The following is a 13,124-nucleotide window of genomic DNA, read 5'->3' as shown; positions in this document are numbered from 1 at the left end:
TTCTCCACCTCACAAATACGGGAATCATTTCGAGAAATTTCTATGAAACTTCTTTGTGGTATCCCTTTTTAACTGGGTACACAGCAAGGCACAATGAATTAATTCACTCAACAAACGTCCAATTTTTGCCCTAAGATGGGCATTTATGTTCTAAATTTTTTCAAAAACATTAGTATTTTAACCACAATTCCGAATTATTGGTTCATAGTTCATCTAGGCCTACCTGATCTAGAATATCATATTTAATGGTTGTATACAAAATAAAGAAGAGGAATTTTGAATACACTTTCTTAAAGATAAAATTTACAGCTCACAAAGCAGAATAAACTTTAACCACAACTAGTTCATCTGAGTCATAGCATTACGCAATATTTACATGGACAAATTGTGGAAATAGGTTGAAACATTTAATAGCCAGTCTGCAGTACAATGACATCGATTAAGTAAAAAATTCACACATTCAGAATCATAAACACCGAAAGCAACACACGAATACTGTAAAGTGAGGTAAAGGTCACTGACCCAGACACTAGATTTCATACAACAATGAGGCTACCACCTGTTATCACTACTCTCTTATAAAGAGATGAATAAAGTTACACAAATTGACTAAAGTACGTTTTAATGGCCGAAGCATAATACAGTACTTATTTCTTTGCCCAAGAAAATTAATTTGTTAAAGAGGTTAATGAGCCACATCACAAAGAATTAGTACTATACACTCATTACAGCCAACAAAGTACACGCCGTTTCCATATTTGTCCCGACCTTGACTGATGCTTGAAATCATGGGGCATAGAGTGAGCAAGTTGGGTAATCCGACACCTCCTGCTCAAAAACGAAAGTGTACCATTGGTCATTTGAGAACATCGGTGTTTGCGTGCAAGGTTGGCCTTATCAGAGTGGCCGAACACGTTCAAGCTCTTGTGATTTCAGCTGCTTTCTCCTTGCATGCCCATTGCCCTTTTTTGAAAAAAATGTCTCAGCTGGCTAACTGTCTTTGTGGCGCACCTTTAGGACAAATCATGAAAAAAAATTCCTTCACCAAGAGTACTGTCCGAGTAAATTTGTCCGTTCAGCGGTGGCCCTTATGCTGTAAATACAACACTTCACTTCCTTTTCACACAAGCTGGACTCTTGAAACGTTGGTAGGGAAATCATATTTACAACCTTTAGTGAATTATTTCTTAATGAATCATCTTTTGCTTACTTAAACAAATTAGAAGACCAAAAGTAGAATGCTTCATCATATTAAACTCTACAGAAAAATTTCATCATTTCCACGGAAACGGCTTTACACGCAGACAAAGCAATTATTTAATTGTCATAATTAATATTGCTCTGCGAAAGTTTTTGAACGGTGGGAATTATTGGCAATACCCTGTCATCCTTCAATTCTCTCAGTCCAGTGCTAAATTCAGAACACATCACCTCTGTGTCTCATCCATGGCGCAGTCAGGACTGAACAAATTCTTCAAACGCTTTCATCGTTTCGGGCAGCCTTGGCCCCCCTATCCAGCAGATTGGAATGATCCGGCTCGGGGCTGACGGGGGAGAGCTCCACGACTTCGCTCTCTGGGGGTGTCCCTACCAGATGGATTATAGGTCGGCGGTTGTTGTTGTCTCTGGGCACCTCGTTGACAGACTTGCTGAGGAGGCGTGGCCCAGCCAACGCTATGGCGATGGCCCCCAGGGGAGCCGTGACCAGGATGGAGAGAACTGCGACAGTAAGCAACTGTGATCAAACAAAGCGAATGAAAAAACTGATTGGACAGGCTAATCTCTCATGCATATGCAAGAGGCAGAAAGGTATGTACATGTTTCATTTTTTACCGTAGAAGACATGACACAAAGGATGTTGCTGTGTCCTCAGTGGTCAATTTATTGAGTTCAGTAATGTGTTCAGTCCTTGATAGTCAATCCATTGTCCTCAGTGGTCATTCCACTGTCCTTGGTGGTTAGTCCACTGTCCTCACCACTTAAGACCTTCACAAGACCACACAAGACCAACACAAGACCAAGCTATTCAAATGAACTGCAACAAAGGCATTCCTTTGTCATTGTTCAACCTGTTACTGGTGACTGGTCTTGTGACGGTCCTGACTACAACACTGGTCCTCAGGTCAATTATTGGCCTTGGTGGTCAGTCTTTTGTCTACAAAGATAGGAGCCTCTGCTTAGTTCATGGGAGATTGTTATATGTGACCTGAAGTCACCGGAGCCACTTTTGAGTCGCAGACCTTCTTCATAAGAATCTTGCAAAGTGAAAATCAATGGGCACCATCGACATCTTTCACCCACACAGTGTCTTCTTTCATTCGGATGACACCAAGGAGTGTATTACCAACAAAGAATGTTTGGTCTACTCTTGCGAACTGATGCCTTTTGGCTATTCTTTCCATAGGGCGTGTCACGTTTGGAATTCAATGGTATCATCAGTATATAACCACATGTGTAGTCATGCAAATACCACTAAAGATCTGATCTGCTATCAGCTGCAAACATCAGGTGTGTACTCTGGTATTTTCTGTATCCACTCTGAGCGGGAACAAAAGAGGGCGTGTTTTTAAATGAAATTGACAGTCTTTTGGTATGAACTTACTGCACAGGTAAGCACGTTTATGCGTATTTGAAGCAGAGCATGCTGAGTATGTGTAATGAATTTACTCTGGAATGTATGGGCTTTGGGTGCACACCGAATGCACGCAAGAACCCAGTTGGGAAAATTTCGTACCAGTTTGTCTTTCTTTCGCCAGTGAGCGTACACTTCAACTCGGGGTGGATTGCCAACATTCCTCCGGACATGAATCCCAGTTCATCACTTCTCGGGGATGCAACATTGCTCATGTTGCTTGTATCATGCTTTAGGGGCAAGATCCTAAGCTATAGATGTTTGGGTTTAACCCCTTCACGGTGGGATTATTTTGACCGTGACTGCTGGGCTGTGGTATGCCCTGAATGGAGGGCTTTGTCCAGCAGCAGGCCCCATTGAACCAGCAGCTGCATGGTGAATAGACTGTATGTGTGGTATGCACTAATGCTCACACAAAGGTGCTGTGCTGTAGTAGCAGTCATCCGTAGCGAAGGGGTTAACAGCCCCCGACTAGCTCCCACCAAACGAAAATATTAACAAACGGGAAGAACCGCCAACATGGGGCTACATAGCTCAGATGGTAGAGCAGTGGTGCGGTGCTCCGGAGGTCGCGGGTTCAGTTCCCACCCCAGTCAACTTCTGTGGTCATCTTTATAACTAATAACAGTCCTGGTGTGAACGTCTCACCCTGGCGAGAGGCAAACAACTAACCTGTGTTCCCAGCTCCTCATACTCCGTGCCAGCTCCCTGCTTGATGGCTGTGTCAAGAGCAACAGGTCCAATCGCAGCCTGTGAAATTGTCCAAATAATATTAATTTCAAGGATTCCATGCAAAAAGAATAGTTTGATTCTTTTCCAAACGAGGCCCTTTGAGTTTGATTGCCCTTTGAATTTATGATTGGTAAATTTATTCCAACCAAAGTTGATTTTTTTTTATCTCCCTATGCCTGTGTGATAGATAGAAACAGACGTATCCTTTTAAGGTAAAACCAATTCCTCTCCTGCAAACTCACATAGTACATCGAGGAAAATTGGTTTATTTGAACCAGTTTTTAAGAGAGACAAATCTTCATTCAATTCTTTGATCAACTCAAGCGACGTTCTCCTACCTGCACAGTTGCTTTAGGCAGCCAAGCGAGGGCAATGAAGATCTTCTCTTTGAGATTCATTTTGGCTCTGAAGACAGCGAGGAATGAGGCCAACAGCCTGGCAACCAACCCGATGAATAACGTCGCCAGTCCAAGGCCTTGTATGAGAGAAAGCAGAAGCATGAACAGCGTGAAGTGGCTGCCAGACTTAACCTCAAGTCAATTCCATTCGATCAAATATTTGTTTATACCAAATTCCAACAACTGCAGAAACAAACTGTGCATGCTTTTTTGAGTGTAAAAAAAGAAAAGAAAACTTGAAAGGCAAAGTCATTTTGGCTTCGGCCTCACTGTATTCAGCTCCTTTAGCCTTGCTGGTAATACTCAGAAAAATGAATTTAAAAGGCAACGTTGTAACCAAATGATTACTTTTCCCCATTTTCAAATCATTCATTTATCTCCGAAATGATTGAGTAACTAATTATTCCAACATTCGCTAATAGATCGAATATCTGAATATTTGAATAATCAGCACAGCCCTACTGCAAGACTCAACAAATCTCAAGTGGCACTTCAAGATAGATATCTACGAACCTAGATTTATGGGAGGTAGCTGGAGGTAAATTGTCCTGCCTGAGGGCATGACTGGGACACAGGCTTGATTTGAACCCTTGCTACTTAACACTATGCCAAGCTGGCGCTGATGGCTTACCGATAGTGGCTGGCTGCACTGTTTCTATGGCAACTTCTGCACCAATTAGTCCAAACAGCAATGGCTCGAAGATAACCCACAGGAAATCAATGTTCTTTACAACAGGCTCCTGTAAGTAACAAACATCCACACTGCCGTCATTAAACTTTTAAATAGAAAACCTTTACCTGAACTACGAGAATGCAGAACACATTTCTGATAGAATTTTTCGTTGATACCTTTTACAGTTTAATTCTTCCGAATGCTCTCTTATTTTTATTTGAATGGATGCGAATCGAAACCAAACCTTGCTTTTTCTCCAGCCGTATCCTGCCACAAAAGCCATAGTCAGACAGCCGAGGGGCCCCGCACCAGAGAACTTCACTGCAGCGCTGCCGAAGATGACAAACAGCCCCCCGCCAAAGAGCAGAAAGGTGCGCCGCATGACAAAAGATTTCTGAAAAAGCAACAAACATTATCAACAATATCATTAGGTGATCACGACGAGGACCATTAAATTACTACTGTAAACACGCTTTAGAATGATGTTGCCACTGAAGAAAGTTGACAAGAAACAAAAACCGTTACAGTATTTTTGCTCAATAGCAAACTTTTGTGCAAAATGCGAACTTATATATGTCTATTACCAATTATGCTGCATTTTGAGTAAGTGATTTCAAACTAAAGATAAATCTTGTCACAATCAATTTTAGGGCTGCCCTGATAAATTTCCCTGTCATTTTCAATTGCTTTATCTCATTCTCTAAAAGATGGGGACGTTTTCTGACTGATGTTACAGTAACACAGAATTCCAAGAGAGGTAAAGGAAGGAGATGCTTGTGATGGAGCAGTTACCTGGTATCTGTCTGGTAGGTACCACAGAACCACTCCAGCTAGACAGCCAAACGCGACCCCCACGACCAACTCCAGGGGTCCTCGTAGTATGTTGTAGACAAGGTCGCCTGCGGGGGAAATTTGCAGAATGAAACCTTGGATGCCATGAATACGGAGGAAAAGTCAACCCCAAAAATCGTACCCACTTGTTCAAGTTGTCACGGACCTTCTTACTGATGAATATGCAATCTGTAAGTATGCATGCCGCGGTGGCAAAAAGCAAGAGATGCGCATTGAAATTGTGCAAACTTCAATGTCATGTTTCTCTCGGGTTCTGCAGAACTTATATTTCCTTTTTTCAGAAAACCTTCTAAAATTGACATAGCTTTCACTTTCTGGTCTAAATTTTCTTTTATGCTCTTGTTTTGAGCGCTCAAGGTCAAAAGAACTCGGCAGGGCTCCTTTCTGCATGAGCTTAGAAATCAACTACATTGCTTTGACGTAAAATGGTTATTTAACGGGGATTTGGTCACTGTCACCCATATCATGACTAACGTGGCAGCTTCTCTTTGCATTTATAAAAAAAATGTCATTTTGGGAATTTAGTTCCACTGCGAGAATGCTCAGAGTAAAAAAATGCATCGATGAGGGCGGCAAACAAAGCTAGCGATTTGATGATGTCTTTAAAATGAACTGTGGTATTCGGATTACCAGACATCCTTCATGTAGGCTGAATGTTGGACACTTTGGTTTTCCAAATCTCGTTATGGCTTTGCCAGCTCTTTCTCGCCACTGACTTGGGCGTGCGTAATTCAAAGGACCATTTATGAAATGATATGTGAGCTGGGAGGGACTGGGTAGCGGCTGTGGCCACTTTCCATGGAATCATGTACTTCTCCTAGCCACAGTCAGTAGGTTCAGACATGGCTGATCATCACTTCTTCTCACTAATAACTACACCAGGCCTGTCATGATGGTGGTTTAATTTACCAAATCAGGCTGAGTGGTTTGATTAATTAAACTACGGTGGTTCCATCTCTAACTCCAGATCCTTTACAATGTTGGACTTTGCAAATGCTGACCCTTGGTGGTCATTTGTGTGCGACATATAACACATTGCTGTTTTTTGCATAGTCTGAGACTATGTTGTGATGCGATAATCGCTTCAACGCCTAGCCACGGCTCACCCACACTTTAGGGCTCCACACACGCTCAATCTCTGCGAACCAGTTTGAGCCTAGTTGTGTGTACAAACTCAATGGGAATCACTCCCATGTGAACATCGTGTGAACATCCTCCATATTGTCACACAAGAAATCCCTGTGTGTTTAGACGACATCCGATGTGAAGTGGTCACAAAGCTGGTTATGTTTACTCAACATGGGTGCTTGTGCAACAGAGAAAGGACCACTACTGAATCTAGCAACCTGCAGGAGTCTGGAATGGTGGAACCTTTGTAAAACATACTAACTAGAGTCTGACAACGACGCTGGAGAATGAGTCTAAGTATACTCAACCCCTTAAGGTAAGAAAGAGCCCAATAGTTACTGCTTGAATTTGAAAACAAGACAAAAATGGACATGATGTTTCAACAATCCAGTAAAAATGTTAGGTTGTATGGATAAATCTTGTGTTGTAAGCTAAGTCCAGGGGCCAATTTCATAGAGCTGCTTAAGCACAAAATTTGCTTAAGCGTGAAAAAACCTTGCTTGACAAATCAGGTTACCAGCCAAAACTCCATGTGATGTATATTGGTTTGGAATGGTATTCACCTGTCTTTTGGTGAGCATGACAATCACATAGAATTTGAGCTGGTAACCTTTGTTTTTTAAGCAAAGTTTTTTGTGCTTAAGCAAATTTTTCGCTTAAGCAGCTCTATGAAATTGGCCCCAGGTTACAAATATATGACCGTATGCAGACAACAGTCATGATCATAGCTCTGAAAGCCTGTGTTGGACTTGACCTCAGTTTTCTACCTGTGGCAAAGGCAGCACCGAGTATCACCCCGAAGGCACTGATGGCCAGGATGTCATCGCAGCTGGCCGCGGCAATCACTAGGGTCGGAATGCCTTTAGCAACGCCGTAGCCTCGACTCTGGAGAGACAGCAAGGAAGGGACTATAACAGCCGGCGTGACGGCACCAAGCACAAAGCTGCACTCAGACGGAACAAAAAGAATAATAAAAGTCCGGTTAATGACTTGATTTTCTGAACGGTGATCATTTATGCTTGGACTTTTCACAGCTGGAATTGTTTCTGCGGAAGGTTATTTTGAAAAGGTAGAACTTGAATTTTGGTTTAAAAAGTAAATGGAATACCAGTCCAGAGGCTCTTGAAATTTACAGCATTGAAAGCACTTTTACAAGACTTTTACTTCCAATATAAACACCATCTTTTGAAAACTACTAAGAACGATCAGAACACACTGGTCAAAATGATGAGTGCACGCTCTCCGGTTCTTATCAGAACCATACCTCTTCCAAAAAGAGATCTATCCCCATGGTGTTACCGCAAGCCCTCTCTTTAGTCGATCTCCACAATGCAAAGCTTCAAGTCTTATCTACCATCTCCTTTAGTTTGCTCTTGCACAATTTCAACAAATAACACAGTGCTAAGACGGTTAATTTGGTATGATTAACTGTGGGGTTGGGGTCCTGTCAGGGTTAACAGCACTAGCACAAAACTGCTGGGCCAGTGAACTTGTATGGTCACGGGCTGCACAAGACCAACATCAAAAATCAGGGAAAGGGAAAATGAACTCTGAGATTTCCCGCAGGAACGACCGACGGCATGGTGCAATCGACTGACTGACTGCAGTCGACAAACTCACCCCAGCATGAAGCCCCACGTCCAGGGGAACCCCAGGAGGAAGTGGGAGACCACGCCAGCCACGCAAGCCTCCACCAGGCAGGGCAGGCAGCACAGCCTCAGGCACACCATGCTGAGACTCCTTAACGCCTTGGCGTCCAAGCCCAGACCTGCCTGCAGTAGGATCACAACCAGGGCAACGCTCCGGAGGGCGGACGACCACTCCTTGTCGATGTCCACGGCGATATTGATACGGGGGACGTTACGGAGTAGGAAGCCAACGATAAGCATGCCTGAACAAGTGTCATTGTAGAGAAATGTAAACAAACCTTGGAACATATGTATGGGAATCTGTTAAACAGGGATTTTATTTGCCCGTAGTAAAGTGAGTAGTAAAACAGTACACTTTGTAATGTCAATTTCTAGAATTTCTGTAAAGACTGAAGTTTTGACCAAGGCTGGCTGCAAATATTTGATTATGAATAAAAATAATTACTTCAATATTGACCATAATATTATTTAAACAAGTGCTAGGACACATGTACATGTATATTTCTATAATCACGATTACAATGTAATTCATGTATACTGGCTGGCAACTGTTATGATTAAATGGGATGATGTATGCGCCACGGTACAAATGTAGTCAGACAAGAAAGGAAACAATTCAGGAAGCACAAAACTCAAGACATCGCCCTGCATTCTTCAGTAACCATTGGTTCCTAAAAGAGTTGTTAGAAAGACAGAAAGTACTGATGTGGGGAAGGGATACTCTGTATGATTACCAATAAGCCATTTGCGAGTTAAATTTGAATAAAATCTGGTACACTGAGTTCTTTAAATTCACGTGAACATAAAAACTTGAATTCTCCATACTAAAACGACTATTGCTATACCTCATGATATGGGGCAAGATTTTGCTTAGTTACAGAAGAGACGCCTTGCAACACTACACTGTTCTCAATGGATACGAATGGCACAAAGGAACCAGGTCATTCCAGAGATGGTGGTCGCTATGCGAAAGCTTGCCCTGAATCACGAGGTATAGCAACAGTGTCTTTAGTCTGGGGAATTCAAATTTTTATGTTTCTGTGCAATCAGATAACACAGTGTACCAGATTTTATTCAAATTTAACTCGCAAGTGGCTTATTGGCTAGCTCTTTGCCTTACTGCTGAACCTGTGACCTACATGTACCTTCCACTCCGAACCTACCTAATAAAGGTGGAAGTCGAACAAGTTTCACCAAAAATCCTCCAAACACACAGCAGATGGTCAATACATACAACGCGAAGAAGGTCCCCCCTGGAAGTGCTTCATTCCCGGTCACACCCAACACCACACCCCAGGACAGACACATGAGCAGAACCAGCGTCAAATCCCTCGACACCCTCCCGTGGGGCGGGCAGAGGAGGGCGTATTTCAGGCGCCCGCACAGGGTGGGGTTGTCGGGTAAGGGGTTGTACTGCGTCATGCACGGCTGCAAGATGGCTTTACAAGATGAGCAGCGACCCGAACAGACCTCGCCGGAGTCTTCCGAGCCTGCGTCATCCCGATCTTCCAAGTCTAAGTCAAAAGGGGGAATCTCTGGTGGGGTCTGATCCCACCGGTGACTGTCCTGGGACATCCGAGTCTGGTATCCATCCCACTCCATGGCGGGAGACCCTGGTTTGCTGCTGTGGACCGGGCTGGTACTAGTTGGACTCTGATTAGGAGTGGCGTACATGTTGCCACGCTGAGGGATGTCATACACATTGGCTTCACCAGGAGTGGCATAGATGACTTCTTCCTTTGTGTCCTTAGGCTCTGCGTACTCATCATTCTTTGGTGCTGGAGCAGCAGCACTGCTCCGTTTGCTGGCTCTTGGTTTGGGCTGTGGTTTTAACCTCGCAGGGGATGCCATGGTGTTACTTACCTGCATGGGTGAATTAGACATGATGTATCGTGAACTTTGCATAATTCTAGTACCTAATCTTTTGAAAGAATTCCATGTACGGAATTATTAGTATTAGCAATCTGAAAGCAACATGACCTGAAAAGTTAACTTTAGCAGGGAAAATATTGAGGTATTCATGTATAAAACACCTAGAATTTTTCAGACCAGTTGCATAGGGTTTGTGCATAGGATAGCCTGGCAAGCGGAGTACATAAGCCCCTTTCCTGATCTTCAATTGTCATCAATATAGCACACACCTGTCAAATTGAAAAGACCATTGTTCTAGCGATCATAAACTTGAATTTCCAATGAAATGCACAAGGCTAACCTGTTTCTGAGAATCAGGGGATAGTCAAGTGCCTTTGGGAAGGTCATGGGGTAAATACGGTGGCCCTGGAGGGACATCGCCAATCGTCAATACTGACATCAATATTTACGACCAAACTTACAACCCGCTCTTGAGTTGCAAATATTGATGCCAATAATCACGACCAAATTGACGACTTGCTCTCTAGTCGCAAATATTGCCCTCAATATACACGACTCACTCTCCGGTTGTGAATATTGCTGTCAATATCCATGAGTCGCGCTCTGGTTGTGAATATTGCTGTCAATATTCATAACCAAAATTCACAACTCGCTTTTCAGTAACAAATATGACAATATAACAAAAATGACTCGTTGTATCTCCAGTCGCAAATGTTGCTACAACTTTTTTTCCAGCAAACTAGGTAGAAATGAAATGTTCTACATTTTTCGTCTTGATCTGTTTTTGGCAGTCTCCTGAAGACGGACAGAGCACACTGTTCGAAACGTCGAGTTATTCCCCGGTTCTTCTCAGAACCACACATACTCAAAGAAGAGATAAATACATGGTGTTACCGCAATCTTTACTATAGATCTTGATCTGTTTTGGCAGTTTTGGCACAACGCAGGGGGCACAACATTGAAAAGCAATTGCTATGTCTCTAGCCGAGCAACTTCTCTCGCTACCTGGCTTGCTGGAAAAAAAATGCAACAATTTTGCAACTGGAGATATGGGTCGTGAATTTGGTCGCAAATATTGGCGTGAATATTCGAGACTGAAAAGTTGTGAATTTTAGTTGCAAATATTGATGACAATCTTCGCGACCAGAGAGCGAGTTGTGAATTTTGGTCATGAATACTGACAGCAATATTCGTGACTGGAGAGTGAGTCGTGAATTTAGTCATGAATTTTGGCATCAATATTCGAGAGGGTCGTAAATTTGGTCGCAAAAACTTACGTCACGATTGATGATGTCCCTCCAGCGCCACCATAGGTAACTGCACTGTAACGAGTGATCATGTTGTGCAGGCCCCAAGTAGGCCTAAGCCCTAACAGCAAAGTCATGAAAGTCGTGAGCCTAAGCTTGATTTCCACACGTGAGAAACCGATAACAGCTTTAAAATAATGTTTAGTTATGTTTTAGAGAGTTTTAAAGAAATGCCTACCTTACATTTCACGTCCCTTATAAAGTATCTTGCAATATCGTCTCGTAAAAGGCTAGTACTAGAAGATTTATTTTTAGCCGTTCGGAGTTCCCCTCTCACCCGTCACTCTCACGTATAAAATTAATGGCTCAATGTTTGCAGCCAGACTAGACTACGACTGCACGTACGTTGGCACACGAGAACGAAAAGATGTATACAGGATACCGCACTATTTTGTTAGTCTGGGGATTTTTAAGGTTTTTTTTGGGGGGGGTGGTTGGGAAATTGTCACGAAACCTTTTATTGCCTTTCTGAGAGGTGAGGTTACATACTGGAGGCTTTTCCCACGCTTTTGGAAAGAGGGGAAATGAAACAGAACAAAAATACCTTTTTCTCTTTATTAAAAAAACAATTGTTACTTTTGTTGACGCCTCTCGTGGGGGTGTCCCCCTGGAGCGTCCGCCTTTGCGCCGCCGCCAACTTGAAGGTTTTCACTAGAGCGAGTGGAGGTAGCTATCTGTTGCAGTGTGGGGCGGCACAATTCATTTTTTTTCCAGTGGGGTAACAACTATTTTTATTATACGTGGACCCCCGCCCCAGCTACGCTGCTGCCCTATAGTGACCCCCTTTTGAATTTTGAAATGCGTACGTACTTTCTATTTTCATTATGTAAAATTAATTTCTTTCCATTCCCCCCCCCCGAAGTTCCAGCCTTCATCTGCCAATCATGATAATATCAATCACATTGCTATATTCTTCCACTAACAGCTCAATTAATAGGGATGCTCAATGGCTGATTCAGAACCATTTTCGTGGGGAAGGAGACAAACTCAAGTTGTTTCCGGGGAGCCAACATTTGGAAATTTTTTTTGTAACCTTTTATGGCCTTCCTGAGGGGTTTGGCTACATGTGAAGGCATTTTACACGCTTTAGAAGGAGAGGAAAATTAAATAGACCCCACTGTGACAAATCGCCTTTTCCTCGTTTTCTTTGGATGACAAATACAGAAGTAATTATGTCCACCATTTTTAAGCAAAGTGGTGCAGATTACGAGTGAGATAATCAAATTGGGATAACTTGAGGGTTTTCTTGACTCCTTGGGGGAGCCTCAGTCTGGCCATGGCCCCCGTTGTGGCCCTGGATTCGTTGTTGGGAATGCTAGAAGTAGTTTGAAGGCATTGGTGCCGAAAGCCAACATTTGGTCGGGGGATATCCTGGAATCAGTTGTTTGACGGAAACAGCCCCATCAAACAAAATGATGTAATCAGATCGAAAGTAGAGACGAATGTTTTCCTTGCCAAAACGGTATGAACCGAAATGTGACTTTTTTTTGGTAATGATCGACTTGCTCAGAACCCACGGCTTTTAAGCCAAGGGGTAAATAATTAAACGGAGGAAAAAACATATTACAGTTCATCAGCCGGCAGGCAGACAACTACCTGAAACACCTGCTGCATAAAGACAGAAAAATTACTTCCGAAGACAGAACAGACAGAACCCTTGGTTACTAAGACGGAATGCATCTCCGCTCAACCCTTCTTCGCCGTTCCCTGTTGCTCACTGTCAGTCGTTTTTATTTGTCCACTTCATTTTTATTCATTTCAGTTATTGTAGACCTGGTTCTTCTATCGGTCCATGCTTCTTACAAAAGTATGAAGTCTCGATCGTTCACTAAGTCTTCGGTTTGTCAAGTTTTGATAATCCGTTGCTATTAGAGATTGTCA

At 42.9% G+C, this 13,124-nt stretch overlaps 1 protein-coding gene across 6 annotated transcripts; it reads right to left on the bottom strand.

The window, feature by feature from the left end:
• Positions 1-117: 117 nt before the first annotated feature.
• On the bottom strand, positions 118-13,115 carry LOC110990156 (sodium/hydrogen exchanger 9B2-like). 6 transcript variants are annotated; one of them, XM_087149190.1, is made up of 10 exons: positions 12,840-13,115; positions 9,228-9,927; positions 8,036-8,306; positions 7,183-7,358; positions 5,228-5,334; positions 4,680-4,829; positions 4,394-4,502; positions 3,703-3,839; positions 3,305-3,382; positions 118-1,735 (listed from the first exon to the last, which is right to left on the bottom strand). In XM_087149190.1, exons 1-10 carry the CDS (start codon positions 12,921-12,923, stop codon positions 1,475-1,477), a joined length of 2,073 nt encoding a protein of 690 aa, XP_087005316.1. In that variant the 5' UTR covers positions 12,924-13,115; the 3' UTR covers positions 118-1,474. The 6 variants fall into 6 exon arrangements, with proteins under 6 accessions (XP_087005316.1, XP_087005319.1, XP_022110708.2 ...); XM_087149193.1 differs by having other exon boundaries at positions 12,875-13,115; XM_022255016.2 differs by lacking the exon at positions 12,840-13,115 and adding an exon at positions 11,427-12,803.
• Positions 13,116-13,124: the final 9 nt, after the last annotated feature.

This window comes from Acanthaster planci, linkage group LG19 (assembly GCF_054643075.1).
Source record: "Acanthaster planci isolate LZ-2023a linkage group LG19, COTS_SCS, whole genome shotgun sequence".
In the NCBI taxonomy this organism is placed as follows: domain Eukaryota; kingdom Metazoa; phylum Echinodermata; class Asteroidea; order Valvatida; family Acanthasteridae; genus Acanthaster; species Acanthaster planci.
This window is presented reverse-complemented; position numbering and strand designations above follow the sequence as displayed.